Below are 23,031 nucleotides of genomic sequence, written 5' to 3'. Positions count from 1 at the left end.
ACAGTAATGACAACATTACTCACTTGACAAAGCAGCTTATTTGAAGGTTTGGTAGAAAATCCACCAAGCTCTTCACTCCAGCATCTCCTAACTGGTTGCCTGACAAGCTAAATAAAAGAAACCCAAGCAGTTCCACTGATCATCAACAGAGACCTGGCCATGTATGCAGGTGATTCAAATGTGTTTCTTGAATTTCTTACTCAAGGTAAGACAGCTGCACTCCCTGCTGCAGGATCTGAAGCAGCATCTGAATGTTCTCCTCCCTGAAGAAGAAGTGACTTAACCTGCATGAGACAGAAACAGACCAGGACAGAACGATAAACATCTCAGGCGGTGAAATAATATGACGTTTCTGTTATTCATTACACAGGAGAAAAAAAACACAACACATAAAGCACATCGTACGTATGTAACATGTTTCAATTTAACCTTTATCCAAAAAAAAAAAATCACTCCTCACACCTTTGAACAAATTAACAGCCATTTTATTGTGTATTTGACAGAACGTTGTTATGGACTTAAAAAAAATGGAATTGCAAACATTCATTCATCTTCTAATCCGTTTTATCCCGGCCACCTGCGGGCAAAGGCTAGGGAAACCCTAGACAGGTCACCAGTCTATTGCATGGCCACAATCACACACCCATGACTCACATTCACACCTATGGAGAATTTACAGAAACCAATGACCCGTGTTTTTGGACGGTGGGAGAAAGCCAAAGTCCCCAGAGAAAACCCACGCATGCACGGCGAGAACATGCAAACTCTACCCATAAAGGTCCCCCTTTGATGTTCTGTTTCAGTTTCCCCAGCTGGGACTTGAACCAGGGGCCTTCTTGCTGTGAGGCAAGAGCGCTAACCACTAACTACTAACCACTGCTCCACCATGCAACCCTTGGAAAGTGTCTAAAATGCTATTAATAACTGATCACAAACCTGAAGATGACGTGTTCTGTTTTCATGCAGCCAAACTTGATGAAGGACTCACCCTGTGGACTAAAGAAGCATTCAAAGCATCCGGTTATCAAGTTTACTCACATATGATCATTATTTTACTGGAAGATACATCAATGTCTAAAACAACAGACTTTCAAATTTCAAAATGATTCTTATTATTATTAAATGTCAATCTTTCATGAAAAGCAAAGGTAAATCTTTCAAAATTAAGTGCAATCTGCCAGTTTAAAATAACTATTTACGAGGAAAAAATAACCTAAATGGATGAAAAAGGATTGCAACAACTGAAGAATGCACCATTGGTTTATATATAAAGAGATACATATCTGCCAAATCCTATTTTATTATTAGTCACTTTAAAATAAATGACGACTGATATGGAGCATTTGTTATATTTTTATTATTTTTTCATAGCAAAATAGTACAGTAGGTTGATGAAATTATAGTTTTTTTTGTTTTTTTTAATTAAGAATTTAAATTGTAAGCATGGATTTTCTTGTTAAAATCCCAACAGGTTTTTTTCATTTTAAATACTTGAGAATCACATAGTAAAATGAAACACAAGGCGGAGGGGGTGTGACACAATAGTCCCAAAATTGAACCTTTAGATAAATGCAGCTTGAGTTACCTGAGATCCACTGAAGTAACTCGATTATTGTCTTTCAAGCAGCTGACCAGAGTGAGAGCATCTTTTGTAGAAGTGATGCTGCATTCAACACTGAGAAGGAGAGAAGTGATAACATTTATTCAAAAGAAAACATTATCGTTAACAATGAAGCTAAGCATTCTCTCAATAATATTCTGAATATTTTAAAAATGTGGCGCAGAAACATGATTATCCCTGTTTCCCTGAGCATATTTTGTTTGTGTTTATTGTACTTAATATTTTTAATATATGTGTTAAGATGGACAAACAAAAAAATTCTATTTATCACTTCTTGAGTAGAGCTGTAAAACATTTTTTAGTAGAGTTAGCAATAAAGTTAATGGAGTTCAAAAATAAAGACTGAAACCTCCCTCAGCTGATGGCTATCAAACCTTCAGTCAATAAGGGAAGTGGCCTTTTCCTTTTTTGATGCCTGTAGTTGTTGGAAATAAAGTACCGGTGATGAAAAGCTTGAAGTTTAGAGGAAGAAATGGGCATTTGCAGCATTTTCTCTTAAAAGTATTTTATGTAAAATATGAACTTATTTCAACAGCAATGATCAAGTATAAAGCTTTGCAAGCGGCACTATTTATCCAGGATGTTATGAGACTATTATAGGCGTGTATGTACATTCATTCAATCAGTCGTAAGAAATCAATTACAAATACTTTCTCCTAAAAATGTATTCAAAAATAAAATATGAGCTAAAATAATTGGCTCATTAAAGCAAACTAACTTGAGGTCTCATATACTTAAACAGTCACAGTAATGTTGAAACACAAATGACCATAAGCAGCTGAGTAAAAGTATCAGAGCTGGAACTAAGAGCCTCAGGGGAAAACACCCTGAGGGGAAAACACCCTGAGGCCTACATTTGTAAAGTCAAGCTACAGAGAAAGGCTTATTCTGGGATAGTAAGCTGTAAAATAGATGAAAAAATTTAGTTTAGTCAAATGTGTACCCGAGTTTTTGTAGAGATGACATCCGAGGCAACATTCTTAGCATCATTTTAAGAGCTTTTTCAGCAAATGAACAGAAGGAGAACCTGAAACATTACAAGGACATATATATTACCATACAAAAGCTCTTTTACAGTGTTAAAAGAAAGAGAGCATATTTTCCTTTGTTTGTCTTACTCTAAGTCCAAGTGAAAGACGCAGTTGACCAGCATACTGCAAACTTTAGCTATAACCGAAGTTGAAAGGCTGCTGTTCAGTATTCTGGAAGAAAGATCAGCAATATTGAGGTTTGAGTTAGTTCTTGCTTTGTGTAATTAAAAAACCTGGAAATACATTACACATTGTGCCTTTCTCTATGAAGTCAGAGTACCTGAATGTCTTTGTTTGCTGTTTGATTTCACTAAATAAAAGATAGGAAACATTAAAAAGTTTGCTATTTAAAAAAAAAAGATTCTTTGAATTTAAAAATTCTTGAAAGTTTTTGAGAAAAAGTTTGTACCTTTTTTCAGGGTTGAATTGTAAAATCACCTGACCTTTGCCTTCATGACTTTAAAAAGAAAAACACAGCTCAATATAATTAGAAATTATACATATAACAATGATTCTCATTGCGGTAAAAAAAAGGAAAAGGAACAACAAAAAAGGCATAAAAAAGTACCTGATCTGAACTTGTGTCAAGTGGTTATGGGAGCATAGAGCCCCTGCCAACATCACTGCTCCTTCCATGCTGAGGTCATTGTTACTGGCACTAACAAAAGAAGAGCAACAGCCAGGAAAACAGAGTTACCATTCAAAGGTCGATCACTGGAAATACCACTGAACCACACAAACTGTCAATGTCAACAAACTTGTTAGATAAGAAACAAACAAAAACGAAAAAAACAAGCTTGTCTTGATTTTTTTTCCAGACAAAATTGAAAGTAAAGGTTCTGGCAACTTAAACGTTATGAACAAATATAAGAAGATTTAGACTAGGGTTAAATAATTTACCACCAGTTCAAGGACAGGAAGTCATACATGGAAATAATAAAAAAAAAAAAATCCTTTTTAAAAAAAGACAAAATTGAAAGTAACCCCCCCCCCCAAAAAAAAAAAAAAAGTTTGTTTTTTTCAAAGACAAAATCGAAAGTAAAAAAAAAACAAAACAAAAAAAAACTTTTTTTTAAACTTGCTGTTTTATCAAAACGTTCTAGCACACTTTCTTTCACATTTTTCTTGTCAGCCTCTGATTATCTTTATAATCTGACACCTCTGGTTAGAAACATCAGTATTAGAGTTGTGACATGTGCTGAACTTACTTTATTTCTTGGATTTTGTCTAAATGAGGCAGAATATCCAACAACTTCTTCAGACCTTTGTCACCCAAACAATTACTGGACAAGCTGGAAAAGGAAGAATGTGGAGATAATCTAACAACTTTAACACATCACAATGTGACGCTTTGAAAGAAAGCGCAGCAGGTTTACTCAATGGATACACAGATGACAAGTTCAAACTTCATCAATGGTTTCTTTTTCTCTGAAGCCACATAAAACAATACTTAGTAGCCCACATTAAACACAAATTAAGTAAATTGACGAATTTTTATAAACCTAATATTTCAACTTTTGTAACTGAAACAATCATTTAAAATATATCTTTTGTTTTATAGTTTCCCAACCTTTAAACATCAGTATCTTTTCATGGTACCTTTGATCAACATTATATTAGAGCCAAACCTTGACTACAAACAGCCATCCTGTTCCACAATCAGTTATCAAATATTAAGTCCAGTTTTTTTTCTTGCTGTTATCAAAAGCCCCGTCATGGACTTCTACCCAGAGAACTGGGACCTCCATCAAATTAGCATCTCTTTACTTCAAATATGAACTTATTCCACAGCAATGTAAAACTGAAGTTGAGCACCTGTGTAAATGATGAGGTTATTTGCTGTAAAGGGGGAAGTTAAAAGAAAAAAACTTTTTTTTTTTTTTTTACAAGATTATGGTCTGGTTTTGGAGGTGTAAAGTTTTTTTTTTCTAAAACCACAGCACATTTCAAGTGGATGCACTCTGAACAACTGCCTTGTGTTAAACCAAGATGGAGGCTCAATGGCTCATGTACAATTGTCTATATAAGACCTAAAAAATGGTTTACAATGGGTCTAAATCGAGATATAGACAGTGGAAAAGAAGTCAGAAAGCTGTTTTTCAAATTCAAAATCAGCTCAAATATAAGTCCAAGAGCAGAATCTGAGGTAAGGAGGTGTGTTAATTGATGGGAAAACCTGTTTTGGATTACACTTGCAGAATTCTAAATGTGACATTTCTGAATGCAACTTACTTGAGCTGAGTGAGACCTGAAGTGGTTCTGAGGCTTTGCCAAACTCTTTCTAGGTGAGCGGGAACCAGTTTACAGCAGCTAAGACTATCAGAGACAAAAGTCCCATACAATATTCAATGGAATTATGATCAAAAATGTTAAACATTACAAAAAAGAATATTTTTTTTATCTGCAAGGTAAAACAGACCATAGTGTTTTAGAGATTTCACTTGAGGGGTTTTCCGTTCCTCCAGCAAACACCAGAGATGCCTGGACAGGGTTCTGCAATCTTAAGCATAAAGATTCACACAGTTGTTTAAAAATAAAGCAGCCCCAGTTTTAAGAGTTATCCTAGTTTCACAAAGAAATGCTTTCCTGTGGTAATGTGTGATTACCATGTTGTGTGTATAAGGTTTGAAGGCAGACATGGAGCTCTGCATCTGTGCTTTACAGAGGAGGATCAGTGTTTTTTTGTACCTTATATTCAGCCCAATAACAAGAGGACAGTCAGACAGCAGAGCAACCAGCATCACCAAAGACTCCACTGATGAGCAGCTGTCATCCAAGCTGAGAGAAAATAGAGACACATTGTTGTTTGCTGTGCTGCCGTCCATATGATCCCAAAATAAACTGATGAAACTGATATGGGTTCTATAATTTAGAAAAGGAATTTTTACTCACACAATCTTTCTACAGATCTTAAGCTTTGGAACAAAGTATGTAAATGCTTTTAGAGTTTCATCATCCCAGCAGCCTCCAGAAAGACTATGGGGAACAAAAACAGAGAACAACTGTCACAGAGCAAGTTTGTATGACATGAAAACAAGAAATTAGGGAAACAAAAGAGGTTACATTTGCTTTCTTTTTTCATTTTTGCCTCACTTTGATGTGCAAGTTTTCCAGAAAGTGCATTTGTTACTTACTCTAGGACTGACAAAGCAGGACAGTTAACCAGTGACTTCACCAGGTTTTGCATCTCCAGCTTGTTCCATTTCTGATTTAACAAGCTAAAGAAAAGAAGATGATATGCTCGTGAAATCCTTCATGCCAGAAAGCAACTGCACCTTTGGTTTCCTGGAAGAGGGTGTGGACATCCTCTAACACCCACATAACAAACCCTTCCTGTGTTAAGTATTTTCTAAATCTAAAAATGTGATTTTGCAGTGCTGTTGCTCTTAACAACTGGAATAAAAGGAAAATAATTACCTCCAACTTGTGTTAAACCAAAAATTTTAAGATGGGATTTAGTTAAAGACCATAGCTTGTTTTAAATGCTTTTCAAATTGGATTTCTAATGTTTTATTTTTATTTATGGCCAATGTTATTTGCATGTATTTACATGTGACTATGCAAAGAAAATGATGGAAATTCATCTAAGCCATACGTAATACGTGCAGCCAAGATGGACATGCTGCATTTGCGGCACGTATTTTACCCTTAACCCTAACTGTAGTCCCAACCCTGCTGTAAATACTTGCGAATAGTCACTTTATATATTTATTTATTTGGCCTTTATTTTACCAGGAGGATCAGTTGAGAACTAAAGTGAATCAGGAGCTGATTGATCAGACAACCAGTCAGTTATCTATAAAACAATCTAAAGTCCATGTAATTGAAAATACAAGATTGTACTCGGGTTCTTAACAAGGAATGGTTTCAGGAAATTGGCAAAAGAAAAATCTGCAGAGGAGTAAACAATAAGAGATCTCTTGAGGCATTGTTATTACCTGATTGTTGGCTCAGGCTTTGTTTTCTGACTTCAAAAGAAAAAAACAATAAAACCCAAAGTTAAATTGCACATTTTATGATTTTATTGGTTTTATTCGTCATAAAACTCACCTGTTGCCATCAGATTCTTTTGAAAATGTAACCACTACTTCCTTCACACCACTGTAAACATAAAGCCAGAAAAATCAGGGAAAATAGAAATGACAGGTTTTCTTTTGTATTAGGTCTTGTGAGAATTTGGGATGTTTAATGCTGTTTAAGATTCATTATTATTGAGGAAGTTGACAAAGGTCATCAATTATTGTTTGCAGAATGCGTGGCTAGAGGTGAGGTGGTGTGATAAAATGTAATTAGGTCTTACTCTGCATAAACCTGCAGGATGTTCAAACAGGAACCCATTTTCTCAACAATGCAGTTCAGCGCTTGCAGAGAGCTGTTGTTTCGGCCCAGCCTACAAAGAGACACGTGTGCGTCAGCACATATGCAAATACATTCAAAGTTCCTGCTCCTTCTTGTTTTTCTAAAGCTGCGGATTTTTGCCAATTCAAAAGTCAGAACTTACTTTACAGAACTGAGATTTGGCAGTTTGGTAAAAAGCTCAACCACATGCCCAAATCCATCATCTTGCAGATTGTTGTCACTGAGACTACGACAAAAAAGAATGTTACAACATGAGACATTCTGAAACTGAATCACCAACAACATTCAAAAGTCTGCATTTTAAAGAGCAAGAGCACAAAATTGTTGGTGTCACAAGGAAGTACCGTACTTTATCTCAGTGATGTTGCAGCACTTTTGTAGACCTGAGGCCAAACTTTTTGCTCCAGCGGCTGTCAGACTGGCACCAGAAAACCTGCAGAGGAAAAAGGTCATTTCATTTAATCATTAGGCTATCAATGCAACATTTAACAATACATGACACACACCCCCACCCCCAAAAAAACCCCAAAAACTTAAAAACTCAAAAACATACTCAAGTTTTCTCAGGTTTGGAAATCCAGGCAAAATACAGGACAACTTCTCCGCAAACTTGTCATTATACTTCCGGCTGTGAAAACTGAACACAAAGTAATCATCAATCATTCAGTTCAAAGTATCAATGACAGCCAAAGACTGTTTATAAATGACTTTTAGAATAAATCAAAATGTCACAAAATGTTTGTCAGCAAAGGGTTGAGGCATGTTAGTGAGCAGAGAAAAAAAGCACAAACTGCAGATGGAAATCTAGAAAAATCTGTCATCTGTAATCCAGACCTCAACAAAACAAAAAGCAGTACAACCACTGTTTTTTTTACAGGTATACATGTATTATGGATATATTTCACAGAAATTTCACCATAAACCTCAAACTGTCCAAAAGCTCACTTATGAGTGGTAAAATGTGTCCTTTTTTACTGCAAAAATCAAACAGTTTTTATATAGATCATTCTTCTAAACACAAAATGAAATTGAATAAATCCACAAACAAAGTAAAGACCAGGGGCCTCATTTATAAACGTTGCGTACGCACAAAAGAAGGCGTACGCCACTCTCTACGCAATAGTTGAGATTTAGAAAAAGCAAACTTGACGGGAAAATGTGCGGTCCTTCACGCAAGCTCTGACCCAGGCGTACACACAAAAACGGGTGAAATGAGAAACGGCGACGCCGTCGGCAGATGGAAGAAACACGTGAAAGTGAAAATGACAATACTGCCTCTCAGAAATAACATGAAGACTTCACAAAGCAAGTCTTACAATTAACAGCTACACGAACACCCGTTTGATCGATCAGCAGTGAAACAAACAAAAAAAAAATCTAACGAAAATTACAACAGAAATTCAAATGAACACTTACTTGCAGAAAGAAAAGTGAAATATGTTTTGCAATATTGGCATGTTGTGCAATTCATCCTCATAAATAATATAGTTAACAGAACGAAATAATGTGCAAAACTGAGATTCTCGTCAGGGTGTCCGTCTGGCGGGGCAGATATAGGTGCGGACGGACGGACAGACGTACTAATTCTGTCCACTGGGGGAAAGTTGTTTTCATATTAAAACATTTCTTCATAAGCTATGGAATTATGGTATTCATACATATAACTTTAGTTTGTTTTACTTTTGATAAAACCATGTATGGCGTATGTCTCAACCATTCACAAAGCAACAAGAAATTACATTTGCGCTGAACAATTTCCCATTTCCACGTCGATTATTACCGACATCTGTAGCTTGTCAGATGTAATAAATGGATGGAAATAAAATGCCCCATCACAATGCGTAATGACGCACAATGGCTGATCTTGCACTCTTAGAAGATGTGGCAAATGGAAGAATTCGGAGTGAACGCATCTTTAGACAGCAAGAAGACTTGCTGGCAAACAAGGACGAGTGGCTTATGAGCCGGTTCCGATTTCTTCGAGCCGTCCTCTTGGACCTCTGCGGGCTTTTGGGCCCGGCATTACAGAGGAGCACTCGGAGGAACCACGCGTGTCACCCGGTGCATCTGCTGCTCCGGTCCCCCCCCCGATGGAGCGCTAGACGTTTTTTTGCCTCGACTTTGATGTCCAACTATTTCTTTTTTATTTCGGCCACGGTCCGAGGTTGTGAGGCTACAGCATTTGGCGTCTGCCACCGTTTGCCACTCAAGTGCCTTTTTGGCATTTGTAATGCCCACACTGTGCCCTCCAAACAACACTTTTCTCGTCTTTTCCACCTCGCCAACGATAACTTCAACTTCACATTGAGTGAAGTTACGTTTTTTTGATTTCCTCTCTGTGTTTGCCATGGTTTCGCAAGCCATGAATATTAATTTGTGGGCGTTTCGCGGACTATTTATGGGCAACTATGGGCGTGTCATGAAGCCGCAAAAGCTGCGCTGCATTTCGAATTGGTTGTGATTTATTAAGGGAAAGATGCGTAGGATGTGCGTGCGCACGGTTTTATAGATCCGAATATTTCTGTGCGCACGCACGTCCTATGTTTCATCCGTACGCCACTTCTGACGCAAATCCTACGCAAAGTTTTATAAATGAGGCCCCAGGTCAATGTGAACTTTGTCTGACAAAGCTCCACTCAAAGTTCCAAGGATTTCTTCCAAGTGGTATCACAATTATGAGTCAAAACCTATGTCTATTTTAACCAAAAATGTCAAAACGCAGCCTTTTTTGAAATCTTCATGTTGAAATGAGAATGAAAACTATGCTAACTATATTAGTCATTTCTTCGTCATCGTAAACAGCCGATGTTTTTGGCATTGACATTTTTACTTTTATAGTTGTTTTTTCTAAACCAAAACTTGATTCTCTGTAAACTAAATATATGTATATCACTATATGTGTGTATTTATCTATATCTGGTTGCCTATTCATGGACATTGTTTTTCCCTTACATAACTGGTTTATTTAAATAAACCAGTTAAATAAAAAATACATGTTTTTGTTAAAATAGTGAGCAGCTTACATCTGTCATATTTCAGTAAGTATTAGGAACAGATAGTTTAAAGAAGTTTGTACTTCTCTCCCATTTCACTGAACCCTTATTTCTTTTTCCTTTGGCACAGATTGAAGTTTGTTTTCTTTCTCTTTTCATTGGGCCATTTTTTTTATTGAAATGCGGAAGCATTTTTTCATCTCGAATGCTTGTTTTTGAATCATTCAACAATAACATTTTCAGATAATGTACGATAAATCCTTTTAAAAGGACTTTTTACAAGCCGACTGCTGCTGCATGACATACCTTCAATATGTCTTGTAGGTGCAGACGGATGCTTCCTTTGAGTTTTAAGCACTATTTTATTATGATGTCACAGTTACATCAAGACAAACACACATTAACTCCTGCTTTTGCAGAAAAGAAATGTACAGAGGGTAAACAGCTTTGCCAAAATGTTTTGCATCTATTTTTGTTGGTAACTAGGTGGCTCGTGTCAAACAGAGCTCTCCTCTTTCTCCTAAACAACTGGTTTAGACTAATTTATATTTGGAAGTCATGCATGCAAATCTCATGCTCTCACCAAAACATTGACTGATGCAAAGTAGAGTTATGTGTTTCTGCCTGAACCTGGCCTTTACCCTCTGACCTTTGCACCACCTCTGTTTTTCACAACATTCAGGGTTTGTCCTGGAAACCCTTGAGTGAGCAGTATGAAATAACAGAATTAAAAACACGCATTCCAGGTCAGATGTCCCGACATGCCACTAAACAAAAATCCAAGAGTTGATATTCTGCACTGCTGCCATGCGCAGGTAGACGTTTTCTCCTTAATGAGTGTTGAATGAAATGGCAGGAGCTTCAGATTGTTTTACAGGCTGTTTACTGTCTTGGCACCTCAGTTCATGTCCTGGTCAGTCTTGTAAATGCCCTCTAGTTTAATTAGATTACCATCCTGCCGGATGTGGTTCAAGTCAACGTTGTATTTATTTAAGAGAGAAAAGTAAAGTAAGACGTGTGAATTTTAAGGACCAGAAAAATGATGAACACACGTCCCCTCCCAGTTAAGGGAAAGTTGAAAAGGGACATGCGCGTGTACATTCAGGGTGGGGTGCGTTCCTCTATGTGCTGACTCTCAGAGTTAGACAGCTGATCAGTCTGGCCAGCTGTCTGAAAAGTCACCCAGTTACTGACAGTTAATGACAAAGGAAACTTTCCCATAACGGTTATAAAATAACACAAACTCAAAGGAAAGACACGAGTTACAAATATATACATTTTTTTAAAATGCCTTTCAACCAATGAAAAGGAGAAATGTTAAATTATTGCTATGTTAAATATAATTTTTTTTTTCCATCCATCCATTTATCTTCAGAACCCACTGAATCCCTTTCAGAGTCACAGGCCAGAATTTGAAGCAGGGCCCTCTCGCTGTGAGTCGAAAGTGCTAATTCTTTAAAATTCAGTTTATTTCAAATTATAAAACGGAAAATTGTCTGTGCTGATTGCATGTTCTCATTGTGATCGGTAAAGGTGCACATGTCCACCCACCTGAGGAAATGAATGCACTGGCACCTCGACAGTGCATCTAAACACTCTGGCTCCATTGAGCATGCTCCAAAATCCAAACCAACAGCCTGATCAGCAGCTGAGTTAACTACGAAAGCCAAAGCATCAATATCATTGGGCACCAGCCGGAAGTTGCGCAGTTCCAGAGTGGGCCTTGCCCTCAAAGCCTGCTGTGCTAGTTCGTAGTCCTGGCTCTCCTGGATGCAGTTGCAAAGCTGCAATAACTGCAAAATACACAGAATTCAAAAGAATGACAAAAAAAAAACAGTTGACAAAAAAAAGGTTTTCTTTTTTTTTAAGTGTACCTTTGGTCCAGTCAGTGTGTTGCTGTGACACAGGGGTCTCAGCAAACGTAGGACAAGGTCTTGTCGTTTCTGGACCCAGTTTTGAACTCCTTTCACACCTGAAGCCCTGGCTACTTCAACCAGGACTTGAGTGCAGTTTGGGGAAGCCAGACCACATACATACAGGTACAGGGAATCAGTAAATGGCGTCTTCTGGTCGGACTTTGTTGTCCAGCGAGTTTTCAGACTGAATCTGATGGTAGAATTAGTAAGGAGCAAAAGTCAAAGCTTAAATTCTTACCAAAGAACAGATCTTTTTATTTTTTATTTTTACATGACTGTATCTGGTGAATGTTCTGTTTGCTGCTATCAGATGAAAATAATGATGTGGTCGCAAATAGGTGTACTTTCTCATATAATCACACGTTTGCTGTAACTTTAAATCAAAGAAACAAATAAAGGTAATGTAATTGCCATAAAATCGCTTCAAATTATTTGTGATTTTTCTGCTACATGTGTTAAAGTTTTACAAAAGTGTATAACAAAACCTAAAAAAATTATACAGTTTCTTGACATGTATAAAATCAGCAAGCTGCAGGATCCTGAATGTCTCACAAACATGTCGAGTTTAGAGTCAATCTTCACACAGACAGGGTGCCGTCGAGGGTATAAAATAAGATTTTTATGGAAGGGGAGCAATCACAGTAGTGATAATGGCTGCTAAAGTTGTTGGAGTCTCCTAAATGTTCCCATACACTGTGAGCTCAAGGACCACTATTTAAATTATTTGTTTGCAACACATCCTCTTAACTGTGACACAAAGGCATGTTAAAAAGCAAGCATTCATTTTAAGAGGTCCAATAATTGCATTTCTCAAATGACAAAAAGTCCAATAATATTTATATCGGTTCCAAGAATCAACTTCTTTTGAACAAATATCAAATCAAGCTTAGTAAGGTAAAATGAGGGTCAGGCTAGTATTACAGGGAAAGTGTTGATGCAAGAATATCTTGGTGAGTAACAGTGGTCACCATCTGGCACAGTATGTCATGTACAGTGACAAGTCACACTTAATGCTCTTATGTAACCAGATGCTCTGCCTTGTGCCAACCTCAGTGTCTTTTGAATCTCCTTTTAGGGCTGAGGTCAAAATATTTCTGTGTCAGCTCACGTTGCTTCCACAGCTTTACTTTGGGAACAGGGCAATAACTCTGCACGATTGATTTATTTGATAATGTTATACATGGATTAATCAATGTGATGACAGCTGGGAAGATATTTTATGTAAAATCTCCATGAGCATGAATGTAATGCTTAAATGTAGATATTGTGAAGTATCAGCTAGATGTTTTTTCCAGCGGCAAGTGGCACTACCAGTACTCTATTTTGGTATCTGTTCCCATGCTTTGCCAGAGTCTTTTTTGCCTAAAGAGACAGAGCTATATGATTGCCATTCTGAGAACCAGAACAGGTTGTACAGTGCAAAAGGGCATAAGAGGTGTGAACATATCGGGTCTCAGTCGGCGAAGGCCAGAAATATAAGGAAAGGCACTGGTATTTATCACTTGTGAAACATTTGCTCCACATACTGTATGGTAAGCATTTATCTGCCTTAATAAAGAACAACATAAAACTAATTAACAGAAATGTTAAAATATTGTGTAGCAACCCCTAGTAAAAATAACAATAAGGGAAAAGGCAATCTTACAAAAAAGTTGGTGTTATTTCTTAAAACTACAACTAAATCAATGTGTGGCACTAGCAGTAACTTTCATATATTTACAGTTATAAGAGTAAAAATGAACTCACTATAAGTTCTGAAAAGGTCGGAAAATATATTTGCAGACAAGAGATAATCCCTTTAAATATAAATGCAATCAAAAGAGATCCACCTACATTATCAGAGAATATATGCCCCCCTAAAAGATCCACTTGTCGTATCTTTCTTACCTCTTTTTCAGCTGTGCATCACTAACTTTATGACTTGTCATGATTCTAAGAGCAGCCAAGAACTCCTGCACAGTCAAATGAATGAAACTGTAAGCGTTAACTAGTGTTCCATCGTGACATCTGAGCTCAACCTGACAAGACAAAAAATTTGCAAAATCACTTTTAAAAGAAGTGTAATACAAAGTGAAGCCTATTGATGTCCGGTTATGGACGTGATGAATAAAAACAAAGCAATAAATTGACATTCTTCAACATCTGTGACAGTGGAATTAGACGCGATAAAGCTGAGCTGACAGCTGAAAGTTGCAGCAGCTGTCAAGTCTTTCATTCAGCAGACTGCTTGTAGAACTGTGGGTCATTCAAAAACCTTTAAATTGGTAGGATACGACGAGCTCTATTTAATTTTAATTTCATTCATTTTAATTTCCCCTATCCCTTTGCTTTAATACAAAAAACAAAACAAAACAAAACTTTCTCTATGCCTGTATATATAAAATGATGCAATGCCAATATTTAACTACTACTTTCAGTTTTTTACTCTGTGTTTTCACAAATAACACATTTATTTTTCTGATGGCTGTTGAACACCAAAACATAATAATCAACTTTATTAGAAAAAACACATGACATTCCAGTTTTAAATACAAAACCCTTTGTCTGACCTGTGAAAAAAGGCCACTCTTGACTAATAACTGTAAAATAGTCTCTGGAACATCTTCTTTCATAAAGAGGATCTTGCCTTCCTCTACGCCTTTCCAAGCCACTTGACTCAGCTCCCAGAGTTCAGATGGATACTGAACAAAGGTGGATAGCATACTGTCAGTATTACTAGAAAAAAGAAAGAAAGAAAAAAGATTTGCATGCAGATTTTAACTGGATTTTTTGCAGCTTAAGACTCAAGGCAAAGCCTAACAACTGAAGTAAACTCCAGTCAACTTGGTCTTACCTCAAAGAAGATCTAGCAGCCTTTGGCCTGTTATCTCCGCCTCCCTGATCAGGGAGACGGCTGAGAAAAGCTGCCACAGCAGTAAGGTAGACCTGGGTGAGAGTGCTGGGAACTCGGGCTGAAGATGCAGAAAAGTTAAACTCGCCATTTGCCGTCCTCATTGTCAGGTCCTGACTTCCTTCTCTTTCTCCACTGTGTTGAGCATTTTCAGTTTCATTTTCTTCTCTATCTGTCCCTTTGTCTTTTTCAACAACCTGCGTATCCATCTCTTTGGTTTGCGGTGTTTTTTTTGTAGATTTTCCTCTTTGTTCATCTTCTGCTGACCTATAACTGGCATTTCTGTCTTTGAGCAGTAAATGCTTCAGACAGATGCAGCAGATGTTACAGAGGGCTGGGAGAGATGACATTGCAAGGAGATGTTGACTGGAGAGAAGAAGTTTGGTTGCCTCAACTCCAATGGCTCTGTCTGCCCGTTGGAAGAAGTACAAAAACAAGATAAAGACAACAGATATGTATCATTTACAATAAATAAGCAGTAGTATCCTTACTTGTATCTGTATTTTTTAATTTACCTCTACAATGATAGGTTTAAAAACTAAAACTAAAAATAAAATAAGTGACATCAAAATTCAAAAAGCACAGGTTTGGCAAAATACCAGAAGTTAAGGTAAGCTGTAGTATTTAATGCATAACCGTTGTAAGGAACTCAATATGAAAAAGCTCCTGCATTTAAAAATGAAAACATTAAACAATAGGATTTACCTTCAACCCCAAAGAAGTGGTGCACATACTCCTTGATTTCATTTTGATCCCACTCAAGCAGCTCTCCAACCTTGTCTGACAAGTTGTAGAAATCTACAATGTCCCGTGCACGACAAGTCACCACCACGGTGCTTCCTGGAAGAAGCTGCCGAGTCAACAACCCTGAGATCAGGTCAGCAACTGGCAGAGGTTCCTCTAAGTTTAACACATCACGTGGCATTCGGTGTTTTTTGATTTTCCAAAGAAATTCATCGTAGCCATCCAACACCCAACAGCTCTTCTCCGGATTGGAAAGAAGGCAGTCCACAATGGCTTTCTACTCAGAGACAAAGAACATAGGACACAGAAAAAATTTGATCTAACAGTGACTATGTGTGCGGATTTTTGTTTCTGTCATATTATTGCCTTTCACATGTTTTACATCAGAATTAAGTACTGTGGCATGCAAACCTCTGCATTGCTGCCTCGATTTGAAGGGAGGTAGTGCTGAAATAGCAGCTCAGACAGTGACAGGGAGCGGGACAGCTGGTTCAGCTGACGAAATTCCAAAAAAACTAACAAGTAGGATGCTGGGAATGGGCCCTGCATATGAAAGCAAAACAGAACTATTGTGTTAAAATCAGTTTATCTATAATTTGAGTCAAAAGAAATTACAATCATCTAAAAAAAATGGAACCACTTTTTATCACAATTCAGTCAGACCAAAACAAGGTGAATTCTTCAAGAAAGATTGTTTCACAATTACATGAATGCTTAAAAGCAATCTAACGCATAACAGAAGAGCTCTTTTAAACTACCGTAACAGTTACTTAAAGCACAATTAAGTGTTTTTCAACACACAACACAAAAAGTCTAATGTGCTTTACAAAATGAATTGGTGATCATAAATACAAATTCTTTTCTGTAACTTCTTCTCCTCAGAAAGTAACAAGATAAAAAGGAACTACATTACTTTTTGTTTACTTCTGCTGTCAAAAAAAAAAAAAAAAATAGGACTTTATGTTAAAAGTTAAATAAAACAACAACATAGGACTTACCAGACCATTTGCCCACTGTTGTCCTAAACAAGACATTAAAAGAGTTTTTCCTGAGCCAGCCTGGCCAACAAGAAATGTCACTTTTCCTTTACATCCTCGTAAGAAGGTTTCCATAGTCACTTTGGACTCCGAAAACCCATAATCTCCATCAGGCTCTAATTGGGGGGAAAACATTGGTCTGAACTTAAATTGATTTTAAAACATTAAAAAACAGGTGTCTAAGAATGTTTCGTGTATAAACTTGTATATAGGGGAAGACGTATTTAAACTCTTTTCAATTAAATGTCCCCTTTTATGAAACAACATCAAAACATATTAAAGGACCTATGTCATGCGAAGTCAACTAGTTAAGATTTTAAGTGTATTATAATGTTAATTCTTTACAAAGAAAAACACCCCAAAGTGGTATTTTGATCCATTAATGAATCACTGGGTATTACTCTAAAAACCAGCCATTCCCAATCCACAAAAGCAAGTGGATTCTCACATTGAGACGTAGATAAGTGAGTAACAGCCCCTTCCAGGAAGAGTCTGTGCTGCCAGCTCCGCCCCCGGGCAAGCACACACACATCCACTTTCTCCACGGAGCTAGCAGTGATCGCCAAAATGCTTCAGTAAGGCTCCACAACATCCATCTGCACATCCATCTTTGCAAAAGTTCGGATGTTGTTTGTTTTTGTGGGCGAGACGCAGACACTGCAGAGGACGGCTCTAGATTGACATCATGAAATGGGCGGCACCCACACGGAGTGAAAGGCGGTGCCTCAGAGATCGAGTCGTCTTATTTCTGGGTAGCAAAATTGACTGCCAAAAAAACTAATGTTTCACTTAAAAAATCGTTATTTTGTGTGCCAAGGGTAGTATTTTATCACACTGTATATATGGATATAGTTTACTCTGAAAGGTTTAAGAAAAGCATGATATAGGCCCTTTAAATATTTCTGTTTGTCTAAAGAAGGAAAAGGAAGTGCCCTCTGACCTGCAGAGTTGAACCCTCTGTCTGCTGAAGCAGGGGTCTGATCAGGTCGGTCCCTGCCCCTGTTTACATTTCTGAAGTTGACCCACACTCTGTCCAGCTCCACAGCCTTCACCAGGCGGTCTGTCAGTCTTTTCCAGCGACTTAGCAGTAAATTCCTCCCTTCTAAAACATACTCTTCCCAGTAATCTGCAGTCAAAAACAGTATTTAAGGGATGCAGACTCCATAAATGATTGCTCTGGAATAAAAACAACATTTTTTTAATCTTTTCAGCAAAATGAAAAACAAAACATCAGATTTAAGAATGGCTATTTTGACAAATATAATGACTGGGTAATAGCTGTTTTTTTCTCAATAAAAGTCTTTCGGCGTTTTGGGACCAGTGGGTACTTCCCATCTGGAATGCAAGAGGGAAGGGGTCACTTAGTTCAATTCTCAAATACAGTCAAGGGTTTACATTCTGTCACGCTAGCGTGTAAACCCTTGCCCCTCACACCCCCAACCTAACATTACCGGTGCAACAAAAATGGAAAGCAATATTGGAGCTATCCAGCCATGCAGCCAGGACTCAGAGGAAAACAAAGACGCACATGAATCTAGTCATCCCGCCCAGCAAATTTTCTACATAACAAATACACCTTCCCCAACATTTTTCTGTCTGCACCTGATTTACAAAGATCTTAATAAAGAAATACTCAGAAATTGAATTTTGAGCTTAATATATGTCCTCCATCATCAGAAAAATGACACAAAAACATGTTAAAAACACCAAAAACACAATTTGGTGGGTCTTTAATGTTCCACCTCTTTTCACCTATATTCTCATTACAGAACCCGCAGAAACAGCAAAGGACATGACTGGAACAAGATGTTACCAACTGTCTGAAAGTACCAAGCTGATACCAGAATAGTGTTATGATCTGCTGGACATCTACCTGAAAATCATCTTTATTCAATTTTTAGAGAATCCTACAAGCAAAATCCTTACTATGTCATGGGATCACCAGTGTCCCCTATTGTGACCAATTTCAACACATGCAACATCCCTGTCCGTACTGTGAAGCCTAAAAATTTGCTCTGTGAATTGTGTGCTGGCCAATGGCATCTATCAAAAGCTAAGAAAACAAACACTGGACTAAACCTGAGGAGGCCTTTCATCAGCCCTGATCTAAATCAAGACAGACAGAGCTACTCAAGAGTAGTGGGCCAAAGTACCTGTTGACAAATGCAGGTGTCTCATTGACAGTTACAGAAATTATTAGACTGCAAAAATTGTCTCAAAAGATTGTATAACCAAATATATTAGGTAAATGTATGATTATTTCGTATTGTTGTTTTTAGAAATTTTCTATAATTATTCTTTTTTATTGGTTAATTTCATGCAGGTCATTTTGTCTTGAAGTTGACCATGGCATCCGAACTTAGTGTTTTCTTTCTTAAAACATATTGCTACTGATCTTAGGTGCTTCAGTCTGATGAGGCGACTTAAAAGGCAACTTTAAAGTTTAAAGTGATCAATGTGTTCAATTATTTAATTAACAGAGGAGTAATGGTCCTTTTATTGATGTGTGTAACTCTATTTACACTTGTTAGAATCAGTGTTTTTAGTACAGTAAATGCAGTAGAATATATTTTGTGGGATTTACCAATCCGTGGGCGTTTGATGGGCTCCTCCTCTGTAGATAGTGCTCCGTCACAACCACCTTCAGTGCAGAGAAACACTTGTATGTCAGATCTTGCTGCAAAGTGTGCAAACATCATTTTACCTGTGTTTTTGGCTACTTGTTCTAAGGTATTACGCCAACAGGTTTCTGCACAGATGTGTTTAACCAGGACAAAAGTCATTGAATTTGTGTTTTTGAAAATAGATTTTAAAACAGGAAAAATGATGAGCAATCACACATAATTCACCACCAGAAAAACCACACAGACAGGAAAACGTTGCCTAATCTCGATGACATTTTACATTTACGGTAACCAGTAAGGTGACTTCTTTTTTTTTACCATGCCATACAAATGAAGAACATAAAAACAAGTTAAGCACTGTAAAAACTGTTTTACTTGACAAAACAAATGCTTTGAAAACATACATATTATTATCAATAATATGTAAGTAATTTGATCAAAGCAAATTAATTCATAGGTAGCCTAAATATACAATGGTAATCTAACAAAAAAATTAAGTTAGCTTGTGTGAACCTATTTTAATACTCTGTTGTTTCAAGATTTGCTGCATGTCCTCATAGAGAGAGTAACTGACAGTTTAACCCAAGTCAGTGGAATTGTCTGTTATATTTTAGTCTTTGGCTTTAGCATACCTGCACAAAAAGGCTTGCTAATGTACTGTGTTAATGGCGTTGACAGAATTACTGCAATGCAGTCTATTTGATTTTTTACTGTGTTCACAAAAATAGAGAATACAAAAAACCCTACTGAGATAAGATTTTTTTGCTTAGCGGTGTCCAATTCCCTTCCTCAGAGGCCAGTGCCTTAAATATTTTAAGATATCGATGCCCCATCCACTGCTGAAAAAAGTGTTTTCCACCAATAAGAGGCAGAAAAGTGAGGGTATATATTTGAGGATTCTATTGATCAGAGCAAAAAAAAAACCTTATTGAGAGAATTAAAAATGGTAAATGGTATATACTTATTTAGAGCTTTACTACTAGCCCAAAGCACTTTACAGCCACAGTCCCATTCAGCCACATACTCTACTACCCAACATTGATGCCAACCCATAACCTCCAGGAGCAATAGGGGGTTCGGTGTCTTTGAAACATGGACAGGCAAGGCGAGAATCAAACCTGCTATCTTCTGATCAGCTCTACCTCTGCATTATGGCCGAAGTTAGCCAGTTAGCCAAGTATCTTTTAGAGTGTAAACTGTGTTTAGAATGTATAATAATCGTGATGTTTAATCAAAAAATATTTTCTCAATTGTTTCGTTTATTTAATCAGCAAAGTAGGATGATTTGGCAGATGTCCAGCTTGATGCTAGACTGTGACTGTGTCTGACATCAAACAAGCAACCAGCAACCTGTACCAAACTGCCCAGCCATTACTGTTTTTTAGTAACAGACTTTATTTAAAACTTTACTAAATAAAGTCTTAACTAATCATAGAGGTCCACAAAAATTGTTTGGCTATACAAATGAAACAAGTGTCACACATTTGCTGAAGCAGTGGAGAAAGACCATATCTGTTCATACTCACTGCATGCCACTGACATGAGCCTGGCCTCCAGATGCATGGGTATGTCTTCACACAACATGCAAACACTCTGCAGAAAGTTGCGACACTTTGCAGCATTGGCTGACCTGTAGTAATCCAACAATGCTTTAACAAGGTCTGCTGAAGACCCTGCATTGGAGCTGGAGGAGGCTTGCTTGTTTTGCCATCCATCGTCATTTACCATCCTTTGATAAAGCAACATTATGACAGATTGTGACTGATTGCTCAAAATGTGACACAACTTTGAAGATTCCTGGGCCAAGACAGCGTTCACATCTTTATCTTGAAGGTTAGACTCATCATCCATGGTCAGACTCCATCAGCTGAAACGCATAAAGCATGAATAAACACTTCAACGCTGATCCCATTGTCTACAGACATGATGAACTGGGTACTTTTACTTTCAGCTGCAGTAAAATGAGGTGCTACGTAAAAATGGGCGAAGATGGAACGTGTTTCATTTTGAAACAGTGCCTGTATTTGCCATCCAAAATTGATAGTAGACCACCATGATTATAAGAAATTTGTTTTCAATGTATTAAACTCTTGGTCTCCAGAAACAAATGATTTAGGCTTTATTAGGTACAAATATGTGTGTATAAAGCACAAGTTAATCTTTGTTATGTTGACTTCTCAGACAGACTCCATATCTTGAAGCTTTATAGTTAAACACAGCATTTGTCCGGTTGATAACGCTGTTTTTGCTGCGCTCTTTGTCTATCGCTCTCACACTCCGTGTCCTTATATAACTTTTGACCGAGGCCGCTTAAGGTAACGCGTCCTCGGCGTCATTCATGCCCATAGATCATAACGCTCTGAAGTGGCATGTGGACGCACATTATTAAACCCAAAAGGAACGCTAAGCGCTATTTGTTTACTTTAACAAAGATAGCTGCAAATATAAATGAAGAAAACAATAATAATTACCGTCAGTGTTTCTTGACGCGGACTGCCAGCCGGAGTCGGTTCGGTACTTTCTTCCAAAAGCGAAACTTATCTCTAGTTGTTCATTCATTGTTTCGGTTTCGCTTCTGGTTGCTCCAAATCAACTGACCAGTCACAAGATGTGTGATAAATGTGAAGGCTTCTGGTCATTTTGATTTATTTTTTTAAATTACATTTTTAATATTTTTTTATATGTAAAGTAACACATATAAGGGATGCTGTGATCGAGTTCAGCTGAACCGACGTCAGAGTTATCCTATGCACTTTGACATTGGGAGTGGGGTCATCTAGACCCCACAAGACAAACTTTTTTCTTCAATGATTTGTGATCTTCACTGGTGTCCATGGATTACATGAAATTCTCTCCACCTTTATCCACCTTTGTCATGGTAGGGAGAACACATCAATGGTCATCTTGACCCCATTGGATAGCACAAGGGTACGGATTTTGCAACCAAACTTAGATTCCATCTTTTGTGACTTGCAAGTTTACCTCAGCATAAATATGATAATTTGGAATGGTACTTCCATTCACAAGCTCCATTCATACATATTCACTAACTGATAGTGAGAGAGCTGTCATGCAAAGTGCCAGTCAGGAGCATTGGGGGATTCAATGTCTTGCCCAAGGACACTTGGACACATGGGCAGGCAAAACGGGAACCGAATCTGTGACCTTCTGATCAAAGGTTGACCACTCCACGTCTGCACCTCTGCAGAGCATTTGCTAAATGGGTTCTTTAAATACATGCACCATAGAAGCATCCAGCCCAAACAGAAAATCTGACCATGTTTCCAAACAGATCATATGGCAGTGTTTTGGTCTGTTCTTTTGAGAGTTTGACACATTAATAGAAAAGTCATTAGTAGAAAAAAGACATCTGAAATTAGTTTAATTAGAAAATCTCCATAGCAGACATGCTTTAAAACCAATTAATAAAATAAAAAAAGCAAACCCAAATTTATATTTTCAGTCTAATTGCTTGCATATATTCTAACACTTATAAAAATATACCCACAAATTTACAGAATACATGCGTGGGCGTGGAAATGAAGAAGGCAAAACTGTGACGTTTTTAGAAAAAGAGCAGATAATAAAACCAACAAATAAAAATCACAATAATGGCAGAAGCTGAGCACTGCTGAAGAGATGTTGGCACTGAAGTAAATACAAGTACAGTTGTTAATGGCAGAGCTTAAGATTTTCTGTGACAAACACAGACAGAAATAGAAACAGACCTAAAGACCAAATTGAGATGCTTCAAACACATTTAAAGGAGGGATAGTGGATGCCAAACATGGACTTGTCTGGCAGGGGGAGGGAAGA

At 37.5% G+C, this 23,031-nt stretch overlaps 1 protein-coding gene across 2 annotated transcripts in view; it reads right to left on the bottom strand.

Moving 5' to 3' along the window:
- The window catches only part of nlrc5 (NLR family CARD domain containing 5), a 32,525-nt gene extending 10,774 nt beyond the window's left edge, over positions 1–21,751 (bottom strand). The window contains exons 1-33 of one of the 2 annotated variants that reach the window (XM_011476349.3): positions 21,687–21,751; positions 20,742–21,082; positions 19,176–19,232; positions 17,532–17,717; positions 16,553–16,707; positions 15,966–16,097; positions 15,516–15,831; positions 14,754–15,219; positions 14,470–14,635; positions 13,808–13,938; positions 11,879–12,110; positions 11,556–11,797; positions 7,565–7,648; positions 7,361–7,444; positions 7,154–7,237; positions 6,953–7,042; positions 6,703–6,753; positions 6,591–6,620; positions 5,787–5,870; positions 5,545–5,628; positions 5,341–5,430; positions 5,072–5,152; positions 4,885–4,968; positions 3,861–3,944; positions 3,221–3,310; positions 3,062–3,109; positions 2,933–2,962; positions 2,740–2,823; positions 2,565–2,648; positions 1,586–1,675; positions 937–996; positions 201–284; positions 24–107 (exon numbers count right to left, since the gene is read on the bottom strand). In XM_011476349.3, the coding sequence (XP_011474651.1) occupies positions 24–107; positions 201–284; positions 937–996; positions 1,586–1,675; positions 2,565–2,648; positions 2,740–2,823; positions 2,933–2,962; positions 3,062–3,109; positions 3,221–3,310; positions 3,861–3,944; positions 4,885–4,968; positions 5,072–5,152; positions 5,341–5,430; positions 5,545–5,628; positions 5,787–5,870; positions 6,591–6,620; positions 6,703–6,753; positions 6,953–7,042; positions 7,154–7,237; positions 7,361–7,444; positions 7,565–7,648; positions 11,556–11,797; positions 11,879–12,110; positions 13,808–13,938; positions 14,470–14,635; positions 14,754–15,219; positions 15,516–15,831; positions 15,966–16,097; positions 16,553–16,707; positions 17,532–17,717; positions 19,176–19,232; positions 20,742–21,066 (3,992 nt within the window). In that variant the 5' untranslated portion in view covers positions 21,067–21,082; positions 21,687–21,751. Of the gene's footprint in view, positions 1–23; positions 108–200; positions 285–936; positions 997–1,585; positions 1,676–2,564; positions 2,649–2,739; positions 2,824–2,932; positions 2,963–3,061; positions 3,110–3,220; positions 3,311–3,860; positions 3,945–4,884; positions 4,969–5,071; positions 5,153–5,340; positions 5,431–5,544; positions 5,629–5,786; positions 5,871–6,590; positions 6,621–6,702; positions 6,754–6,952; positions 7,043–7,153; positions 7,238–7,360; positions 7,445–7,564; positions 7,649–11,555; positions 11,798–11,878; positions 12,111–13,807; positions 13,939–14,469; positions 14,636–14,753; positions 15,220–15,515; positions 15,832–15,965; positions 16,098–16,552; positions 16,708–17,531; positions 17,718–19,175; positions 19,233–20,741; positions 21,083–21,686 lie in introns of those variants that run through there. The other variant, XM_020704166.1, reaches the window with a different exon arrangement.
- Positions 21,752–23,031: the final 1,280 nt, after the last annotated feature.

The sequence above is a fragment of the Oryzias latipes genome, chromosome 6 (assembly GCF_002234675.1).
Source record: "Oryzias latipes chromosome 6, ASM223467v1".
NCBI lineage: Eukaryota > Metazoa > Chordata > Actinopteri > Beloniformes > Adrianichthyidae > Oryzias > Oryzias latipes.
This window is presented reverse-complemented; position numbering and strand designations above follow the sequence as displayed.